General features: G+C 36.4%; 1 protein-coding gene across 5 annotated transcripts in view; it reads right to left on the reverse strand.

Moving 5' to 3' along the window:
* Positions 1-1,044: 1,044 nt before the first annotated feature.
* BICC1 (BicC family RNA binding protein 1) overlaps positions 1,045-23,297 on the reverse strand; it is a 115,085-nt gene continuing 92,832 nt past the window's right edge. For 3 of the 5 annotated variants that reach the window (XM_074830410.1, XM_074830406.1, XM_074830411.1), the window contains 13 exons: positions 22,125-22,256; positions 20,833-21,019; positions 19,188-19,346; positions 18,597-18,793; positions 18,164-18,305; positions 16,916-17,072; positions 15,393-15,558; positions 14,020-14,059; positions 13,191-13,345; positions 10,702-10,858; positions 7,958-8,118; positions 5,592-5,691; positions 1,045-4,024 (listed from right to left, as the gene is read on the reverse strand). In XM_074830410.1, coding sequence (XP_074686511.1) covers positions 3,894-4,024; positions 5,592-5,691; positions 7,958-8,118; positions 10,702-10,858; positions 13,191-13,345; positions 14,020-14,059; positions 15,393-15,558; positions 16,916-17,072; positions 18,164-18,305; positions 18,597-18,793; positions 19,188-19,346; positions 20,833-21,019; positions 22,125-22,256 — 1,884 coding nt within the window. In that variant the 3' untranslated portion in view covers positions 1,045-3,893. The remainder of the gene's footprint in view (positions 4,025-5,591; positions 5,692-7,957; positions 8,119-10,701; positions 10,859-13,190; positions 13,346-14,019; positions 14,060-15,392; positions 15,559-16,915; positions 17,073-18,163; positions 18,306-18,596; positions 18,794-19,187; positions 19,347-20,832; positions 21,020-22,124; positions 22,257-23,297) is intronic. The other 2 variants (XM_074830408.1, XM_074830409.1) reach the window with 2 other exon arrangements.

The following is a 23,297-nucleotide window of genomic DNA, read 5'->3' on the forward strand; positions in this document are numbered from 1 at the left end:
GAAGCCTCTTTGTTCAGGTAGCAATCCTGTTCGTGCTGTGCCGTGCCAGCTGCTGGGAACACTGCTCACACAGCAAGGAGAGCAGCCATCCAGCTCTGATGCTCCATCATGGTTCCTCCTCTTCCCACACCACCTTTACCACTCCACTGACTGAAGCCACATGGTTGTCCATTGGGAGCAATATTCCCAAATAAATGGTCCAACAAAGGAAAGCATCTTGTTTCAGAACTCTGTAGTTCACTGTTGCTCAGGCATTAGAAACGCTGTGCAATTTGCAAGTCCACCTGTCTGTGCAATTTCCACTTAGTTTATGCCAATTCCTTGTCAGTTGCTCCTCAGCACCACACCCTTCAGTTGTCCTCAACAGAAGGGCTGGTTGATCTGTTCCCTTCCCAGACTTGTTCCCACATCTGCAATTCTCAGCAAGTATTCAGAAAAATAACTCACAGATTTTTAAGAGGTCAGTGAGCCAGGAATACTGTAATTTAAGTGGAGACCTGCATGTATAAAATAGTTACCAAAGAAAACACATTAGAATGGAATAATGAAATGCCTGAATGCACTGAGTGAGGTAAGTAATATTAAACTTGTACCACTACATGTCAAGCAGACAGACAAGACTGATGTAACATTAGGTACCTATTACCTCAGTGTGAAAGCTATGCCTCTTGCTAGACTCTGACTCGTCGCGTGGCCAGCATAACAAATAAAGAATCCCTATTGGTTTTTTTTCCACTTCTACACTGGAAGTGATAGTATAATGACCATCATGGAAGAACACATACAATGTCCTGCTAACCAGACCAAAACATGTACAGTCATTAAAATGGAAGACCAGAGAAAGAATGAAACTCATGTAAGCCAAACCATTTAAACCTGCTATGAACTGAACCTGAGATAATTTAACCCCTTTCATATTAATTTTTAAGAAGAGGTATCTCAGAAAAGCATTCTCATTTAGAAGCCCAACAAGCATACTGTATGTGATATAAAAAGAACAGTAAACCAGACAGAGCATTAGCATGTGAAATAAACATGTTGCAATTATGTCAAATACTGCTTTTTATATTTTATTAACAAGCAAGCATCCCTGGAACCGGGTCTATATAAAAAATACTTCATTAACCAATACAAGGGAGTTATATAAATTTATTTTATGCAATACTGATTAGTTTTGGAAATTCCCACTTTTAATGTTTAATTTCATCTTTTATTTAAAAAAAAAAAAATCACTAAAAGGACACAACCCACAAAAATACAATCTGTATCTGCTCTATATTTACAGATAACTGGTCACTATTAAGGCACAGATTTAAAACTAACATTTTTATGTAGCAAGTCAAATATTTGTGCATAATATAACACTAACAATACGGTACACTGTACTGTCATATTCCCTTTGTGGAATCAAAATAAGTGAGAAATTTTTTTCTTCCAGTGTGTTCTTTTTTGTGTGAAGCCCTATTGAAAAATAATGTTGTTAATGGGAAATTCTTCACTTTGGTGTAGATGATATAAGCACTGCTCAGCAAGAGACCACATCAACTTAATACTGTAATAAAATCAGTTTCTGAGTATAGTACTGTCTAGATACATAGTATGTACTTACAAAAGACTAAAAATCTAAGAGTGTAAAGGTTTTTTGATGCTTTTAAGTTTAGGCAAAAAAAGCAAGAAGGGGTTGCAGAAAATTCTGTACAAAGTGTTGCTGAATATTTCATTTAAAATATTTTATAAAATTAACATGACTGAATACAAGTTAATTTGCAAACACTGGTCTTGCAAATGCAAACACTTAAATGACAGCTCATCTGTAAGCACATAAGTAGTTCATGTGAATGGAACTATCTACATGCTTAGAAGTAAGCACAAGTGTAAATACTTTTAGAATTAGAAGTTGTGGCTTCCACGAGGGTTTCCATGAAGTTTCTCTTGCTCGTGTAACACATACACACAAATATCTCTGATATGTGGCTATTGACTTTTGGCATTTGAGCACAGTAACTTTGACGTGACCAGCTGCGTGCACACAAGGTGCAGTTTTATCCACTCAGGACTGTAGTACAATTTTAAAACCAGAGGAAGCTAACTGCTACTGGATCTATGGAGGAAGTCACCCAGCTATACACCATTAAGTAGATATGGCTGAAACGAGTACTGAGCAGTTGTTTTTTGCTAACCGCAACAAGACTTTATATTATTGCTTGATCATCTATGCCCTCAAGTAACAGTTTCTTTAAATTCCCTTTGTGTGTGCAAATTTCTCTATACATCACTTTGTATTTTCACCTTAAAATAAAGAATTATCCATGGAAAGTGTCAAAACTATTTCTCACCCATTTTTGCATAAAAACCAACTACTGTAAATGTTATTCTAATGCCTTCTGTTAAGAGCACTTGACAGTGGTTTATGTCCATCTCAAAAGGCTTGTACACTGAACATAAATAATACATTACAGTAGAGGTAATTCACAATATTACTTATGGGAATGTTTTTCAACAAATTAATGCTTGGAAACTTCATATTGCATTGCAGAAAGAGGCACTTTATGAATTCCTTCATTATATCAGAACCCTTCATAAACCCAAAGCAAGACATCTGTAAAGACAGAGAAACGATATTGCCAAATTAATTGGACTTTCACAGTATACGAATGCAATAGTTAGCTCTAGCCACTTACAATATGGACTCTTTCTGTTGAACATAACTTGTTTCAGAAATAGTTCATCTCCAGAGTTTTAATCACTTCTGCAGCTGACAATTACAAATCTAGATTGAACGAAACAGATGCTATTACACCTATTTTATGTAGGTCACTTAATTGCTGCATGCATAGTCATGTAAGTAATATGCGTCATTTATTAAATGGCAACAGTGCTGTCTTGTCAAATTAGATTAGTTGTCTGCTTAATCAAACTGACAGCCCAGAGCTCTAGTTTGATGAATGCCTTTCATTCTCTACCATAAATCTGCAGTAGATCAGTTTAATCCGTTACGTATTGCAGGTGTACAGGATCTAAAAATAAAAGTCTGATATAAATAAGTGTCCTTTAGTGGCAGGGTACTAAAAATAGCCCTTTGCTTTGAGACAACCATTAAAAACAGTTTTAGCATAACAGGCAGCAGTTAAATATGATGACTGCAAAGGGTTAATATTGCAAGGTCCATTTTGGTCTTTCATTGCATCTGTTACAGTGAGTGAGTATTGTTAAAAGCAGCATTAGACTGCTTCGTAAGAGCGTAATAGGACTGGTCCACTACCAAGTGGCTTGATTTTGGAACAATCTCTTCAGATAACTACTGGGGAGATAGAAAAAGATCCGCAAAAGAACCAGTTTCTAGTACCATTATAGTGAGATGTGACTTAATGCAGGAACACCTGAAAAAAATTTGATTAGTGCCAATATAAAAACTGATATGGAAATGAAAGAGAGAAATAAATTTCCACAGGACAAGAAATCAGAACATGTAAAGTGCAGAAAGACCTCAATAATTATTTTAAGCAGTACCAGAAAAATCCATCTTGATAAAACCAAAAATCTATGCTCTCTGGCATCCCAGCTCTTCATTCTTCCTTCATTCAACAAAGTAAAAATTCAGTGCATACATTATAGTTATAGGTAATAAAATACTAAACAAAGAACCCTATATTATTATTATTGCAAATTCTGTCCAATCTACACAAGTAAAACACAACCCACATTTGGTGTTTTGAAAGACAACAGACAAAATGTGTTTTCTCTGTTTTTTTGGCACAGTGTTGTGCAGACAAAACGCTTTGGTCCTTGACACCCAAACTCCCAAAGTGCAGAGGGTGGTGTGCAGTGAAGGCTGTCCACAGGATTGCCATGTCCATCTTTACACAGCTGACATTTTGAGCCACAACTGACTGCTACCAGCGGCCACTGACACTAGCAATGTCCGAATGATACTGACGCGGCAGTCTTCCACTAGCTCCACCTTCCAGGAATGAGGCACGTATGTTTGATGGGTCAAAGAGCTTTCTTCGGTTTTTATTCAGTTCTATAAAGGTCACACACACACACACAAAAATGTCTCATCAGAAACTAATTTGAATATTTTGATCTAAACCAAAAGCAAACCTTCTATTTAAGCAAACAAAATATTTTAGACAGAACAGTATGAACTGAAAAAGTCTGTGAGGTACCTGTTCAATTTAACAGTTCAACAGGATAGTAAGAGTGCCAGGTTAAGTCTCAGAGGCTGCTTGGGATGCAGGCAACTATTCGGTGCAGTTTTATTTGGCACTGATACAGTGCAGAGCAGATAATATTTTGCAATAGTGATTTAGATCAAATTGACATAGCTGAAACACTTTACGATACTCAAAGGCTGCAATCTTCCTGAAGGTACAAGCACACAGAATATATGGCTGCAGCACAACCATGCAACATAAACTGAGATGACAGAAAAGCTTATTAGCATCTTGATCATTTCTCAATGCACAATTCTTTATTTTAAACACAACACTGAAACAATACTTTAATAAGGGCTTTTGAAAAAACAGGTGCTCGCTTCCCATTCAAACATGCACCCTAAGTTTGTATTAGCAATTGCTCATCCAACATGTTTTTCCTTTCCCCACTTTTCTATTCTTGTAAACAAGCTCCATGTAGATACAAGTCACTGAAAGACTACATAGATTTTCACGACCCCTATTGAACTAAGTAAATCACATTTTTATCCTATGCCGCCATTTTAAATTAATAAAAAAACATTCACTAATAGCATCAGTACAAGAAACAGAATTGGGAGAAAAATGATCTAGTGTTACAATGAGGATCTGAAGAAAACTCTTCCTCTGATACAGATTCATTGCCTAGACAGTGACAACAGAGCACTCATATGTAATATGAAATCTCATGCTATTTATTACAATTAGAAAAAAATCTGTTAAGCGTTATATACTACAACACATTGCAAAAAATTAGATTGTCCTTCATCTTTCTGCATGTAGGGTACAAGACAACCTTTTAATTCAAGTGGGTTGGAAAAATTCCAAGTAAGAGTTACATGTTTCTTTTCAAACCTTTACATGTTGCAGAAACAACTGGCCTTGGCAAAAGAAAACCCACAAACAAAAAAACCAAACAAAACCCAAAGTCCCCCCCAAACCAGGCAGTTTTCCCCAATAGGATGATTACTCTAATGATCAATAAAGTGGAGGACAGGGAACCAAAAGCTTGAAAATGCCAGTTCTGACCAGTGTGCCAGTATGTAGTGCCCTTCAGACTCTGCAGGACCTGTAATCCCAGAGCTTCTAGGACCCACAGTTTTAGGGTATAAACCAAAGTTCACCATCTGCTGCGAAACAAACTTTCTACCAAGCTCCAACTTTACAAGGGGACACAGGACTATGCAACTGAAACCTTATTCAGTAATGTGAAAAACTCTATATAAGCCCTGGTTTTAAGCACCTTCTGAAGAGAGGCAAGCCAATATGACCTCTGTGGACTAGATTCCTACTTTTCAGTCTTTCAAGATACTTTGTCAACTATAAGCACACAACTCAAGTGAGAATAATACAAACAATACTTAAAATCAACAAATGGTAATCTGTGTTATTTACCTGAGATTGCAAGCAGCATTTTTCTTCTTGCACCAAAAGTGGTAATTCCTAACTCTTTCAAATCTTGATCAGTAAGAGTAAGGAATGTCTGCAGATCAATCTAGAGTAAAAAGAAATAGAAAAATTATGCAAAACACATCTCCTCCCAAAAGTATTAAGCCATAAATGTGGTTCAGAATAGTTTCAGAATTTTCTTTCCTACTGCATTTTACGGTTACGCTGCCAACCTATTCTTTGGATGTCAACAGCAAACATTGCTTTCCATGGCTTCTTCACACAGTTGTTCAATTGGCTACTCTGCACTTCTGACAGATGAAAAGAAACTAAAAAGTGAGCAGTTGTAGAATAGCACAGAAGATCAATTAATCTTACTTATTCATGTCCCTTGAGATTTTGAGTATTTACCACAATCGCTACAATGTAGTTGGGAACTGCCAGGTATGTAAGTCTATAGATATAGGAGGTGTTTCAGACTATAGTTAGTTAGCAGAGAATGATGGCTCAACTGCTGGTGACACATTTGAGTTAAAGCACTGACGAGTATTTCATAGAACTCCAAGTGTGTGCAACGATGTATGTTTGTGGGTTTTTTGCTGCCAGTACAATTCACAGAAATGTAGTGGAAAATTGTTTAGTTTTCACTCTGGCCAAAGCACATGGTTCATCTCACACTTAATAGGCAACTTCTGAGGTAAGAAAAACCAAAACAAAACCCCACCTGTCAAACAAAAGCCATCTTTAGTGCTGGAAACCAACACAGCTGTGTCACCTTTTTAGAGGAGTGGCTAAAATAATAGGAAAGGATTAATGACTGGATAATACGGGTATTATGAAACATGCAGGGGAGTACAGAAGAAATAAACCTGAGGAACTGTACACAGAATTAACTGAGGCACAGCTGGATTTATTAGTTCAAACTGAGGACTGACCTGGTACTTTAGGACTGGCTGCAGGCTAACCCATGCTGGCATCTGTCCCACATCTGCCAGTGCTTTGCAATCCCAAAAGAGTTCATTAGCTCAGATGCAGCCAGTTCCTAAGGGCTTTTGTGCAGTACTGCACAGGAATAAAATTCCCCCACAGTACTTCAGCAGCATGATTAGAGAGAGACACGAAATGCTGGCAGGAAACACACCAGATCCAACTGCCCCCAGGCTGAGACAGCAGCAATACACTTCAGTGGACTCAGGACGATTCTGTGAGCGCATATACATGAGTGACTTAGCGTACACGAGAAGGTACAAGTTTGCCTCATGTCTGCCCTTGGAATAGTGTAGTACACACTTGAAGGTGCCCCTGATGGGTCCAGTTCTCCTCTCGTGGAAGCAAATCTGAAGCTAAATATTGACACGCCAGAGCAACTCATGCAATATGAACGGAAGGTCCTCCTGGAATTTGTTCTTCATGAACACATGCACCATTCTTAATGACATGGCAATCTGTACAAAAAACCACTCTGCGTGGTCTATTAGGAGAAAACATGCAGGTACAAATCCAAGACCAGCAACTGGTGCAGACCTCACTGCTGATAGAGATGAAAAGCAGACAGATGGGTCCGGAACACAAGAAGATGCCAAATCCAACTGTGGTCCTTCCCCTGTACCACATGAGACACTGACCACACGGACATCTGCTTTGCTCCCCAGTACACCCAATTCCAATGCGTGACACATACAACTTCTCACATACAGCTATGGTGCTTTCAGGACAAGCCCAGGACTCTAAGCCAGTAAGTCTTGCAGCTGGACTCACTGTACTTTTTGTGACACAGTTGAATCTGTCACCAGATAAACCATCTGCAGATAACCAAGTTCACTCTACCTGTATAATATTCTATGGATACGAAATACTACACTTGGACTGAACTGAGATTAGCTGGTGTGGAGATGAAAAGCTCACACAGATGATTGACCATGTCTCCCTGTTGGGAGTGGATCAAAGGAAGTCAACTGGCACACAGGGCAAGGGATAAATATATGTGACCCCGGGATTGGTCAAGACAAGACGTTAGTACTGAATGCAGACTGGATTTCCATAACCTATATATGAAGCTGACCAAAAGCTATTCAATTCTAGTTAACATCTTAGTTTACAAGTAGGAGCCAAGGTTTAAACTTCCTTGAATGAAAAAGACACACCCAAAACCTAGTTTAATTATTTGTTAAGTATAAACCAAAGGTGCAGGCAAACTCATGTCCAGGCTGCCTATTTGGAAATTGAAAGACATGAGATACAGCTTTGAAAGAACAGCTCATGAAAATCCTGTCACAAAGTGAGAGTTCTTCATGGCTTTGGTCAACACACAGAACAACTACTGCTGGAAAGCATGCTACAAACACAAAGGTGTCTTTCAAAGGAACACTAACCTCTTGCTGTTGGAATACGTCTGTGTATTTGCCCAAACCAAGTTTGCTGAACAGCTCAGGCAGATCAGATCCTTTAAATAAACTGTTCAGGTTACAGCCATTGCTTCCTGTCAGTGAGGAAATGCAGTCCATGTAATTACTGCTACTGAGATAGTGTTCAGCTGAAAGGGAAGAAGCACACTTTTTAATCACATCACAAAAGCGCACAATTTTCTGTCATATCAACAATGTATTCAATTAGATCATTAAATTAACAAAATATTTAAATCTTTATTATTCAGCAAAAAAAAAGACTCTCAGTGGTCTGAGAGAATGAACAGCATAAAGCAAATTTCTTGTTAATTAAGTTCCGGTGTTTGTTTTCTGTAGAAAGATACTTGGGTAAACCTTTTAAGCAATAAAATCACATTATGTGAACTGTCACATGGATACAAGTCTGGAACTCATACAGGGGAAAGAGCTGCAAGACCCTGTTGCTTTTCCACCTCTTAAGCCCTCTGCTCCTCTTTTCTCCAGTGAGTATTTTGGAAAGCACCATTGCACACAAATGCAACCAGACCTTTTTGGTCTGGATGGGGAGAAAACCATACTGGAGCAATCCCTGGTAAAGGAACTACGTAACAGCCACACGATTTGGCTATTATTTTAGTACAATAGAGACAAAAAAGAAATGCAGTAGTCTTTTTAAAGACTAAAACTGGAAATAGTCTCCCATTACAATTTTAAATTACATTCCTAAAAGGTGTATCTTTAAAAAAAGGTTTCCAGGGTGAGGTTCTTAAAAGACCCAAGAAAACCCATTTAGCAGCACAATCCCTGTCCTCTGTGTGTGCATACTGATAGTATGCAATCACATAGTCCATAATTATTTTTCCTCATGCTGCGTAAGAAAAGGATAGCTCCCAGGGTGTGCATCAGGCATTTGTGTAAATGGGGTCACTGTGAGTGCTCCCTCCCTCATTACAGAATAACAGTGAGTGCATAAGAGGCTTACAGGAGGTAAAGGATACTTTCCCACGTGAGTAAAATTAAGATTGCCCCAGAGACTCCTGTTATGGCCTCCACTATAGAATGCCAATAGGATGTGAAAACCACCATTTTTCACAACTGGCTATCACACATTTCTTATTTTCTGGGCACAAACTAGTTGGAAGCATTTGGGATTGGGTTTCCAGAGTGAAGAATTTCTATCAACCTCAGCTCCATTTTAGAAAAAGAGTTTTAAAACACAGTAAACTGTTCAATGTTGAAAATGTAAACATTAAGTCTGACAAATGAAGCAATAACTACGTTGATTTTTTTAGACTGTAAAAGGTGGTGCCTCAGTTTCTTCACTATTAGAGTAAGAACACTAAAAATACCCAAACAGAAACTCATGATCCCACACTCAGGGCAGATGATGTGAGGTCATTATTGAAAACCGAGTATTAAGAAATACTTCTTACTGGTGCCGTCTGGAAGCATTATCTTAAAAACAAAGAAGAAATTCAACACTACTATGCAACTGTGTCAATGAAGACTTATATTTTAGTACTCTGGCACCTACATATTAAGGTAAATACATTTGTCCAGCCAACTGATAGCTATTTCTTTTGTCCCTCCTCCACACATTTCATTCTCTGGGAAAGCTACAGCTGCTACAGAACAGCCTTCCCCACTGCCAATGTATTCACGTTTCTACTTTTCTTCTAATGCATATGTAAATACATTTTTAATCCTTATTTAGGCTGATTAACCTAGAGCTTCCATTTTTGTCCAATTAACTTGGAAACATCAATGGTTTGATTTCAAAGAGAAAACTTTTAGTCTCTTTTGTTCTGTGAGTACTTAGAATATGGTATGCAGCCACTCACAACTGAACTAACATGCTATTAAAAATAATGAATAATTACAAGTATACCAACCATGAATATCTTCTCTAATAGAAGCTATCCTTTCTTAGGATGTCCAACTTTTACTATCTGTGTACTTTGCAGTTAATCTGGGATTTAGGTTCTATTCACCTTTATAAGAAAGATGCAATAAAAAAAAAAGTAAAACCAGCCATAGTTATTTCCCCATAATGCAGTTAGTTAGTATGGACCAGTATTCTCTACCTACATTTTTCGCTCTTTCAGAAAGTCATATATTAAGTTACTAAAAAAATGGAATTAAGTTTCAAAGAGTTCAACTGAAGCAAAATTTTAATTTGCAAGTTTCAAACATTATTTAAAAATTAAGTACAAAATTTACAGCCTGTATCCACAGAAACCATTGTTTAAAATCATGTGCTAAGCCACGCCAAACATATGGACAGTCTTCTTTTATCACCATAAAGAGAATCACGCTTTAAAATTCAATATCAGCACAGATTATGACTTCTCCACCAGTAAGGAAATAGCTCAATAAACACTGGACTGTTGTTGCATCGATAACAGAGCAGAACAGTAGTAATCTAGAAAGAAACTTTTATATAGGTCTGTTTTCAGTACACCTTGAAAAACTCCTTCCAAGACAGCAAAGAGCTTTCAGCAAGAATGTCTTGCATTTAAAAAATTTCCTTAACGGTTTTCCTTTTGGACCATTATTTGTTTATCATGTTAAACCATCTTGCATATGCTTTCACTTTTCAATTTGTAAAAAAGTTTACTTCACTGGTGTCAGTAATTTAAAACCCTAGTGATGTCAGGAAACATATTGAAATAAATATTCATTGATATCAAAATGATTTTTTAAAAAAAATTAGATCTTAAGAAATTATTAACCTGATTTATTTTGTTTCCGTTTGGGACTGCCAATTGAGGAGACAAATTCATTATGAGCTGTGGGTCCAAGCCCATTACGGTCTCTCCAGTTATCAGATTCACTGCCACCTCCCAGGTGCTCCCGACTGTTGGACCGTGAGAGAGACATCGATGAACCCTGCAAATCACAAAAAAAATTTGGTCAGAAAACAGAATTTTCATTGTGACTCAGATGTTTTCTTTAAAGCAGCTCAGTTAAAAACACAGCTTTCAATGCTTCCAAACATTCTTTTGGCAGTTGATCAATAGTCACATAATTGCAAGCTGGACACAAAAACAGCAGGTGTGCTTAAAACATATGCAGTTCACAGATTTTAAGCAGAAGTTATTTAAAGACCATGCTTCATTCCTCAGTATTTCCAAGTTTGTTTTCAAAACATTCAATGGTATCAAATTCCCACACAAATTCCAGACAAAGCAGTCTATCAATTGCATCCCTTCACAAGGAAGAGAACGTAACAGAGCATCTATCTGAATTTAAGTGGATCAGGTACACAATACTTGGACAACAATATTTTACACAACACAACAACAACTCCGCAACGGTTTGTGAATTTGCAGATTTTTATTTTTATTTTTTAAATAGATTTTCATATTCCTATAAAGTACTAATTATCAACTCTCATCACTGTGGATAAGAATGTTCCAAAATAAGGCATCAGCATTACCTGACAGCAGCTGTTAACTATGGAATTGGGTGCGGATGCACCCAAAAAAAAAAGATATACACAATTGATACCACACACATACGTGAACTAAAAATTGTGGAACCAAATGAACAGTTTCTATACACTTGCATCAAATTCCAATTGAACGGCATAACTTAGGAGGCAGCAATCTTTTCTACTTTTCCGGAAAATTGACACCACTGAAGAAAAAAAGGCAAAAGCTCCTTGTCATTGGCAAAAGCAGCAAGGTGTGAGCTATGGTTAGTATGACTCAACAAATGAAGACAGGCAGGATTTGACCTCAAGTTTTACAGAAGAGCAACAAGAGACATGGCCTCTACAGTATATAAGATCATAGTGATGACTAAAAGTTGTGAAGTAAAAAGGATGTCATCCAATGTTTCTAGAAAACTGAATGCACAGTAAAATATCATAGTGAAGATGAAAGTTTGGTGAGCTTATTTTACAAATTAACTTCCCAGACATTAGACTATAATACCAACACTACATTTGTTCAAAGACTTCAGCACATGACTCTCAAATGTGCATGTGTATGGAAGAAGTGTGGCAGTACTGCCTCTAATGCAAATGATGTTGATGACTGCTAAAAAGGAGGATACAGGGAATCCAAGATTTTTAGCTTCCCCAGATGTTTCCGAAATAGCTTATGCCAAACACTGGAAACCAGAGTCCTAACACGCTATCATTTCACTGGAGAGAGCTAAGCCTGTGGTTTGCACATGGGCAGACTCCGAGTGAATATGATTCTTGGTTAAAATGACATCCCTGCTTAGACACTTCTAGCAGGGCATCATGGTCTAGGGGAAAACCCCACCTCAGCTCAATCAGTATAGAAGAATACACTAAAAAAAATTCATAGATTTTGGTTGTATCTGTTTCACTCCTAGTTACTACTGCAAGATCATTATGTGTATCCAAACCTACCACATGTAGTTGAACAACACAAAGTTCACGTCAAGCAGGGAACACCAAGACACATTTTTACCACGTCTGAATATTTCTTTTTCATTAAAAGATAGGTACATCCTAGAGAATAGCTGTATGAAGTCCCAGTCCTGAAGAAAACCATTTACATTTTATATAACTAGGACAGAAATAATGAAAAAGGTGTCTCCATGGAGGTTGGGAAAGATTACAGCAAGGAAACACACTAAAAAGCAACTTCAGTACGCCTTTGAGAATAACAAAACATAAATTCCCTGCAAGATTCCCACGTTGGGACTCTCAAGAGACTTACTGGACCCTGTGGCTGCCTTCCTCCTGGGAAATTTCTGGGCCCAGTGAACAGTTTAGAACTGAAGTTCTACAGCTTTGCCAACAGAAGATAAGATGAGCTGCAGCCATTTCTTGTTCTAACATGCTGCTCCACAATGCAGTGATTCACATTATGTACACATTAAATCTGTTATATACACATTGTTTTAATTAGGTTACAAAATTTCTACCACTTGTCTACAACTATTGAGACATTTGGTCCCATAAGTTGTTTTAAGGTTCTTTAAACAAATATATTTTCAGGAGCAGACTTCTATAAAGCTAGAGTAAGATTTATAAAGCAGATATAATTTTGTGTGTTGGGCTGAATGTATTCCATATGCCTTAATATTTATTTTTCACCATAAAAAAATATTTAGAACACTAAAAGGAAAACTAAAAATCTTATCTGGAAGACTTTTTACAAAAGTTATAGACATTTCTCAAGAGAAACAACTGTATGATTCACTAGAAATAAACTTCCATTACAATACAGTGTTTTTATACCTCGTATGTAGTTGTCATAGATGGCTTGTACGATACATGATTTGCTCTTCGTAGTTCCTTGATAGTTTCTGCAGGCATAGATTTAGAGAATCCCAAACCACTCCATGTGTTTGTTGGAGTTCTCACTTCTGTTACAACTGGCTTCTTTAACATAGCTGAAAAAAAATAGAGACAAATTAGTAAATCTCAACCTTGTTAAAGGTACTGAGATGATAAGCCTGAAGTCATGTATGCTAACAGACTTCAACCCACCAAACGGTAAATTCTAAACACCTCCACTTGCTACACAGCTTGAATTCTACCCTTCCTTAAAGCAATTTACTCTGTCAGAAGATAATTAAACCCCACAGGCCTGGAAAGAAGCCAAAAGAATAGTATCTTTCAAAAAGAAGAGGTTCTGGTTTTCTTTTGGTATGGGGGTATTTGGTTTATTTAAACAGGGTCAAAGATACAGCTAAGTCCCTTACCAATTTTGTAACTTCATTTATCCCTGAAATAAGGAGCAACTTTTCCAATATGACAAACATCTTAAAGTTTAATTCGCATCCAAATAAAATCAAATATTACAGCTATGAGGTCTCTGAAAACAACATGGATGATTTGCATATGGATGTACTCACGCAGAGAGCATCCCATCTGCAAGTTGTTTATACTGCATTTTATACTACATTGGTATGAAGAAGTTTTTGGAACATGAAAACTAATGTAAAAATATTTCACTATCAGCCCTAGATTTTATTAAAAAATCAAATTACAAAACTGAAACTTCAGAAAATTCTTTCAGCCATGTACTAACAAACTTTTCAGAAGTCACTGTGTATCCACATACCTTTGGTTGCTAGTAGCTTCTTCTGTTCATAGTCAAATGCCTAAAAATTAAACATGCAGAAGATAGCTTAATTACCATTCTAACTAAATGCCATTCTAGTACTCAGCTCTTGGTAAAAACAAATGTTTTGAAAGTGGCCAGTGAATACATCTAGGAGACACCTGAAGTACTGCACAATAATTTGACAGTAGTCCAGTTAGAGCCTTAGTTACTTAAAGAGTTCACTCAAACATAGATAACAAAGATTTTAAATAACTATCTGATATCCGTATGAGTGAGGCTACAGCAGTATTTACAAACTGTTTAGGCAGAATGTTTGATTTTTTTTTTTTAATAAGACATTTTTTCAAGCATAGTTTCTCATCCTTAATCATGTCTTCTTAGCATTTAAAAACATTCCTCAACAGCACAAAAAGGATAAATATATTATCTTCGACAGCAAATCTAGGCACCACCATTATTTTAAATAATCTTTCAAATGTAGTTCTTCTCCATGCACTCTTCTTCTGAAAGGAAAAGAACTTAAGTTTTGAGAGAATCAAAAAGCCCCTTGTATTCACACTACCTATGACAACAGAAGACTTGAAGTTTAAATACCCCTGGTTAATTAAGTTACACTTCTTTGAGTTACAGATTAGCAAGTCTAAAAACTACAAAAATGCAGTATTTAGCCTGAAGCATTAAATTCACTACTTGAAATAACTAGAGGAATAACTAAGGAAAAGGGCTGCAAAGCACTAACATTAATCTTACTCCACTACTCCATGCAGTCTAGTTATGCCCACGTACTGATAGATCTATACTGAAAACTACTCTGATACTACTGATTGACAAAGGGCTTGCTCTCTTTGGGGAGATCTGCAGTAACATGGAAGTAGTTTAGAGTATAGTAGTAGGCTGTAGTTAACCAAGTAGAAACAGTATAAATCAAAAAAAAAAGGAGTATATGTACAAATCCATATTTATAAAGCAAAACCAGAGTAGTTACTCCACTAAATCCCCCTGTATATGAACCTGAATCTATAGAAAAAAAAATTGTGTTGACACTTCTTATAAGAACTTGCAAAGCATCTTTTGTAGATATAATTCTCTCAAAGCAACAATCTAAGATTTTTTTATACACAAATGATGCCTGTGTAGACCAATATAGCCATCCAATCTATTCTGTACTTACATTTTTCTTATTCAACAGAAGCACAAGGGCTTTTTTGTCTTCAGTTGAAAGAATTAACAGCTTTGCTGGGAAATGCATTTACTGAAACAGTAATGGCAAGTCAGTCTACTAGTCAACAGTCACTTTTGCATTCCATGGTAATTTCACTTTGCAACTATCGAGTTTTGCACTAGATTTGGGTTTATTCAGGGAAACGTACCTGCATATTTACATATGATGGCTGTGGAGCTAGACGTGCTCTTTCAGAGTTCTGCTGGGCAGCTGCTGCTCGCTCTGCTGCACGTTCACTTCCAGGAGCCTTTTTATCAGCCATGGGACTTTCAGAAGCACTTAACTCTGCATCTGAGAGCAGCCTCTCTGCAGTGCTGCGGGAGCAAAGTCAGCATAAGCTCCAGTCTTCTTTTTCACAAGCATTGAATATTCAATGCTATTTTGATAACTGAGCTTCACCCTGAGAAGTTTGGCAGCAAAATTCTAGAAATGCCAGTACACAAACATCTCGGTGTTTTTAGCAAGTCTCAGCTTTCCTTTACCCGTTTCTCTGTCAGTGAAACAAAGCATGTATTGCTGCTTCCTATATCACCAAGTATGAGGCATAGTTTATAGATACAGGTTTGAACTGTCTGGTATCTGGAATTATCACATGCAATCCCTACACAATGTGACTTCATATTGTTTAGCCTTGCTCAGGTCAGCAGTTCAACAGCTGTAATAGATTCATAGTAGTAGGATAAAGAGAGATGCATAATAGGGACTAAGAAAGTTAACATATTTTTAAAGCTTCAATAATTGCAGTCCTACATGCTAAAACACCTCTCTATGATCTTTTCTTTCTAAAAATCAGCCACATTTTATGCCTACTCTAGAAAAGTATAAACTCCTACTTCAAAGCAAAGTGATCGTGTGCTAGGTGCTGTAGACTACCCCAGAAAAATGCCCTGAGGAAACTCAGCAACAAAAAGAACAAGATATACAAACAACTGACTGATATACAAACAACTGAGGTTAGCAGGAATCCTTGGATTTCTAAACTATGAGGGCAAAATTAATGAAATACATATCATAGCTTTTAACAGTGTAAATGAGGTAGAGAAAACATGCATCTCAAAAGAGTGATGAATGTTCCCAAAAGGAATAGTGAAAACACTACTTAAAGTAGATCGGACAAAACATTGCATTAAGCACAAAACCTGTGTTGCCAAGACATATTATGACTCAAAAGAGCCTTTCCCACTGCTGGCTCATTAAAAAACCCAAACAAACAAAAAAAATCATTGAGACAAGTGTTTGAGAACATGCTGTTATGCCCTGAATATAGTTTTTCTAAGAAGAAAACAGCCTCAGGTACACACAAAAAGAAAAAAGCTGTCAGTTAGTAATTGTTCTCAAAACAATCAATAAAAAAAGCAAAGTGCAAGAATGTATACTTTAGAAATAGGTAGAGTTCCTCTGAAAAAATCCCCACTCTTGTGGGAGAGGAAAGGCATTTATTTTTTTCAAACAAAAGAAAAATGCTTAGGATGTACAAAAAGCATTGAAACTTTGCAATAATCAGACAAACTAAGGGGTATATTAATGCCCAATGTGATTAAAAATCAAGCCTCATTTAAATCAGTACTTTGAGTATCTTATAACTAAACCTCCCCTTCTACTTACAAAAACGCAGTAACTATTTTTGCATGGCAAAAGTTCCATTAATCTGTATTTGTACATTTAACTTACTGTAAGTGAGAGTTTTTGGTGCCTTGAAGTAATTCAACCGTTTGTCTCTTGGCACAGGCCTGTTTGGAAGAGCTCATCATCTGCTTCAGATCACTCGTATTTGCCGAATGGGACGGACTTCTTGGCATGCCCACTTCTACAAAAGCATCATTGCAACCTACAAGGCCAATAAAGAGAACAGTTAAACAAAAACCCTCTTATGTTCCAGTGAGCTTACTGAAGAAATAACAACTATACAATAAAGCCTGCTCTTCCTCCTTACAGAATTACTGTAGTCTTCAGGGATAACAACTTGGTCAAGGTTAAGAAGTCAGAAATATAAGTTCAAATGTACAAAAAAAGGTGTTGGTATTCACATATATAGTAGACACACTAAGTATTTTCTTTTTTAGGAGATTTATTTTAAGTAATTTTACTTAATATTAAATCTGAGGACTGACAATCAGAAGTGACTATTTCCAATAAATTCGGTTTTATATCCAGTTTTAATAAACCTTGTCAGGTGCTCAGATAACTTTTGCTGGAATAAAAAACTCCCCACTTAATATTCAAATATCTTTAGAATGTGTTTTTACAAATATTTATTATCTTAATTGGGCAATGTACCTTTTAGTCAAATCAGTTCAAATGACCACAACCCTTCATAAAAAAGCATCTCTCTGTTGACCAGTATTTGCAAGGGAAACAAGGCCTTTACACTTATTTGCTCAAGTTTGAAGTGGAACTGGCTTTCCCTCCTTACAAGAATGATGGGAACAGTTCATTAGTTCCTTTAGCTTCTAAAAGGCAGCATAACTGAAATGCTGTTTTAAGACATGCAAATAAATTCTGTTCATCAGTGTCATCTCGATTTGATCGACACATAATTTTCTGCAATAACCTTCTCAAAGGCATTAATTCTTTCCTTTCATTAAAAAGCAAAAATACAACATCATTTAAACCAACAGAGATAGTCTTAAGCAATGAAGTTAAGTTGCTGTAAACATACTAAGATGTTATCTCCCTCCGCTCTTAGGGAATGTTACAAGTGTGTTTACGTTCACTTAAGGTGCTTCTATCAGCAGTACAGTTCAGATACTACAACTTCTATTATTTACTTTGACAACAACTCTGGGAGATCCAGAAATATTTTCCTTCAAATGGCTGCAAAACCAATGCACAGGCAATATATTTACATTTTTGTTTCATGAACTGTATATAGACTGCACAAATGCTACCAGACAAAAGAATAAAATGTCAAAATCTTACCTTCTGCACTATTTGACTTGGCAGCTACTTGTTCTGAGGCACTATGAGTACTTGTTTGTCTTACCGGATCACTGTGGTTTGTGCTCAACACATTTTCTCCTAGTGCTGTGGCAGACAGTGCAGCATACTTGATATTTGAGGTCTGAAATGATTGTCAAAAAATCACTAAAGTGATTGTTATGCTTAAGGAAATATTGAAAGAATTTCCCTCTTCTATCTGTGCAGGAGAACAAGAAATTCATTCCTGATATAGGAGAACAATATGTTTTAATGTTCCATTTTTCAATCTTTAAGTCATGTTTTGAAAACATTACTGTTCTGTTTCTAAACTTTGGAGCTTTAAGTATTTACTAATATATCTAGTTTTCTTTCAGCTTTTCTTCAGAGGTCTATTACAAACAGATCCAGTTCACCATGAGATAATATCACTTACCTTTACATGACCATTTAAAGAAGGTGAGCCTTTTTTACTCTCTGATTGCATGCCATTAACGTGGACTTCAACAGGAGTCAAGCCTGGTGGTGGAGATGGAGTGTTTTGACTATAATTAGGTACTCCAGACAACAGAATACTAGTTAGAGTTGCTTGGGCGGTAGATGGTATCATTAGGTGGGGAATAGCAGAAAAACCTGTAACAAAATTTAGTCATGTTCCGATTAAGTTCCTCATTTAGCGGTCTCAGGCATTATGGTGCTTTATATAAATCTCTATCTTTATGTAGCTTTGATACATCACTAAATTTGCCATTAGAACTGCATGCTAAAACCGTAATGCTTTATCTAACCTTTACTTTGGAGGTTAACACAGTTTTCTATATAAAATAGATGAAAACACTGCATGTGACAGCATGTCAGAAGTTTATATTAACTTATAACTCGAAATGTGGATATTTATTCATCTGTGTTAAGATAAATTTAAGAATTATTAAGGTTCTAAAGAATTAATGATTCCAAACTCTTCAATTGTCATTCTAATGACTTAATGTTGCACAGTTCATTTAATTCACATTTAACTTCTACCAACCTGTGGCATTTGTGTTAGCAAGAGATGTTGCCCATAATGTGGGACTAGGTGTGCCTGAACTTGGGCTCTGCAGGGGACTCACAGAGCTATTAAGGGCATTCAACAGAGAGTTTGGAGCAGTTGAGGTGTTGACTGACAGGGCTGTTGGACCTAAAAGGCCTGCAAAAAATTATGCAAGTGAACAGCATAATTTAGTTAAGACTTACAAAAAAAGGTTTTCACAAAAGTATCACTTAAAAAACAAGCAAACAAACTAAATTTCACCGACATGTATTTTACAAACAAATTTTAACACTAAACCTGCTGTCAATTTTGTGCACAGAACACGCTGAGAATGCCTGTTCTTAAACTGGGAATCATATCTCCAAGAAGAATTGGAGCATCTTTTATGTCCTTCTACTGGACTCTAACTATGATCATAACAAAGAGTCTGCACCGGTTGCCTCTCAGCCTCACCATCCCTTTGTATCCCCTCTATTGCTTCGGTCAGTTTGTTTCAGAGAAGCATCACCTAGAGACAAGAAAACAGCTGCACTACACAACCTTACTTTCATTTCAGACAATAACCTTTTTCTCAGAAGCTCATATGCATGAACCACTACACCTCCACGCTAAGAACTATTTAATTCCTTTTTGTATCTTCAATGCTGACTGCAAATCATTCCCCAAATGCATTCCTTATTCCCAAAACATTCTCTCAAATCAGCTCTTCATGCAAGAGCATTCACAAGGCAGTGCAGCACTATAAAGAGGTAAAAAACCAACCCCAAAATGCAAGCATGACAAGAATGGTAACAAAAGCAGTATTAAAACCCACAGTCCAATGGCATAAACACTTGCCCCGTGTGACCCCCAATAAAGCATGTGCCATGGAACTAGGCAGCACTCCTGGATGGCAGGTTGCAAGGGAGCATGGTGGTTACATGAGAACTCTGAGTTTGAAGAATCTGTGTCAAGATTTGTCATTAATTCTTCTGGGACTGCTTGGTTTTCTATATATTTCTGATAATAGGGCATTCGCAGAGCTTGAAAATGAAATGGTAAATCCAGTCTGGACTATGCACTACTTCTATAAAATTACATTAACATAGAAAGCTTACACATTTCTGTCCTAAATTTCATACTGACAAGTAAGGTCTAAAGTAGCAGCACATGCATCCCTCAATTACAATGAGATACAGCCAGACCTGAAATGTGTGCTGTTAGCTGTGTTAACTTTCACAGTACTGTTGACAGGCTTAAGTACCTACCCAAATTCAGGACAGCCTGAGACATCACAATATTGCCAAAGAAAGAAAAAAGGTCATTTGGAAAAGATTCTTCTGCAAGTTGTAAAAGCAGTGTCCTACTTCACCTGTATTTCCCTCCCTTTCACTTTCAGCTGGGTGGTTTTTGAGCTTCCAGAGGATTTTCTAGAGATGAGTCACACATCTGATTACGAAAGCCTTCAAGTTTTACAAGCCCTTGAAAGGCCAGATGCTTTTGGGATTCTCTAACACTTTAACATGATTCTTTATGCAAAACACACATCTGTGTACAAAAGTACACACATGTACTTTTTTTCTAGTACAAGTGAATTAAGTTTCAAACAAATATATATCTATAAAAAAAATACGAAGATATATATATAGAATATAATGCATACCAAGCCCAGTGAGTCCTAGTCCTGCTGAGGACAAGATATCCAAACCAGGACAAGACAGACCAACAGGGCATGAGACAGTAGAGGGATTTGATGCTATGGTGACTCCACTACTTTCAAGTCCCAAGAGACATTTCCGTGCCTCATACATATTTAAGGCATTTCGTTCAACACTTTTTACAATCACAGACTGTAGGGAAAGAAAACAAAAAACAACAAAGGAAAACCAATGGGTAACACAACTACATAACATGGATCTGTAACACATAACTCTTCTTAATACTACTTAATCACGGCTATCAGTAACATAACAGTATGAGACAGCATGAAATAATATCCATTAGCAATTATTCAAATTTGGTGGCCTTGATGGTAAGTTTAGGGATTTCATATGCACTTGACAATGAGAACGATGAAAGACCTTTCTGTCAAAGAAAAAATAGCTATTATTGTACCTTGGTGCTATTTGGTATACCAAATCTTAAGTGTCCCAAGATCTAGAGAAGTGAATCAATAATTAAAATCTTATCTTCTCTTTTATCTGAGGTCTATATCTTGAAGTGGAAAAAAAAGTTGTTGATATTATTCAGCTATTAAATTCTTAGCTGTCTGAGAATAAAGTAACAAATGCCTGGAAAATTAAATTAGAAAAAACATTATTTGTTTCTTGTACATTCTCTACATGATGTTTCTTTGTATTGATTTCATATCTCTCTACACAGAGAAGCTTACTTATTGACACAATGGAATGCTCGTTTAATATTTTGAAATTTTTGTCTGTTATCACATCACATTATATACAACAGTGCAGATAACAGAGTCGCCTATCCATACTCGCCTGAATATTTTACAATGAACACCTCCCATTAGAAGTATTTTGTAATTCTGTTTCTTGTTGTTCTATTCAACATCTTGTGTAGAACAGTCATATTATTTGGGTTTTGTTTAATTCTGATTGCTAAAGACCACTGCAGTTATGTGGGGGAGCTGCAATTTACGATGAATTTATTTAAAAACAAAGAGTAGTTCTAGTCAGATACAATTTGTCTCATCATAATTTCTTTTATTGGTATATTCCATACAAAAGCTAACCTCTGTCAAATATTTTATGAAAGTCAAATTACCATAAAAGACAGCTGTTGTAACATTTAAATTAATATTTCAAGCAGAAAATATGTATGTCTTTTACAAGTTTATGATCCATTAAGTTAGGGAGGAAGAGCAGACATGTCAACTCATCAGTTCTGAAAAGTTGTCATGAAAGCCTAAAAAGAATATATCAGCTTTTCACCAACCTTGCTTGGTTGCTTTGGCTTTGGCTTAATGCTTATGAAGACATCTAACTGCTCCATTAGCTGTGTTATAAACTGTGGTTCTACTTCAATTTCTTCCTTCATGTCAAACATGAGCACAAGAGGAAGGCAACCCTGAAAAGACAGGATGCAAAAATTCATAATACATATAACCTACGGTTTTGCCATGAAAATAGTAGCAATAAACTGAAATACAGAGAATTTAACACACGTACATCATGATACAATAAGTTCAGAAAAAAAGCAAGGATGAAGTTTTAAGTAAAGCCATTTCCTTGTATGCAAGAATACAGGTGTATCTTTCTATCCTGGGATTCTGAGCAAACAGTTCGGTGGTATAAAGGTGAAATGATTTGTTGAATATTTGACATTCCATTTGACATATGCACCCCACATTAGCTATTTATACAGACTTAGAGGTGTCCAGAGGATACAAATTCAGAAACCACTATTACCTATTAAATCAGAACAAAAATTCCTCTGTAAGTCACCACTGCCTAAGTCTTAACCTCTACCTTTCTCTTCCCCTGTCCTAGATCAGCTAGATAAGTATTTTCCAGTGATATGAATGAAATACACATGAAATACTAAAACTAAGTAAAAAAAAAAAAGCACCCCTAAAAAAAGCCCAAAACCAAGAAACCAGGACAAACAATGGTCACAGAATATCTGGAAATTAGATTGATACATCTCATAAAATAACAAAAATAGAGGGCACAAAGTTAGTGAAAAACAAATCTTACTTTTTGTGAATTTAGCATCAAGAAAAAAGCCACAGTAAGATACATTTAAGAAAGTGGTCTTAGTTAATCCATTTCCTGCTTTTGCTTCAGAATGAAAAGCAGCAAATTTGTGTATTTATTCTTCAGATCACTAGTTCAATATCATTTTATATTTAAATAGAACTTCTCAACAGTACCACCTATAGCTACACAGTACTTCCCAAACCTAAATTAAAGCAATTTTAAGGAAAATTAAAGGCATCTTAACTATTTTGACTTCAGGAAGACTGACAAACACAGCTTAACTCCACAGAGTGAACTTATCTGAAAAGAATAATTATGAATATTTTTAAAAACACAGAAATCAATAACCAAGGATTTTATGATAACAGAAGTGTATTTCATACTTTGATTTTCAGAATATTTTTCAAAA

This window comes from Strix aluco, chromosome 7 (genome assembly GCF_031877795.1).
Source record: "Strix aluco isolate bStrAlu1 chromosome 7, bStrAlu1.hap1, whole genome shotgun sequence".
Classification (NCBI taxonomy): domain Eukaryota; kingdom Metazoa; phylum Chordata; class Aves; order Strigiformes; family Strigidae; genus Strix; species Strix aluco.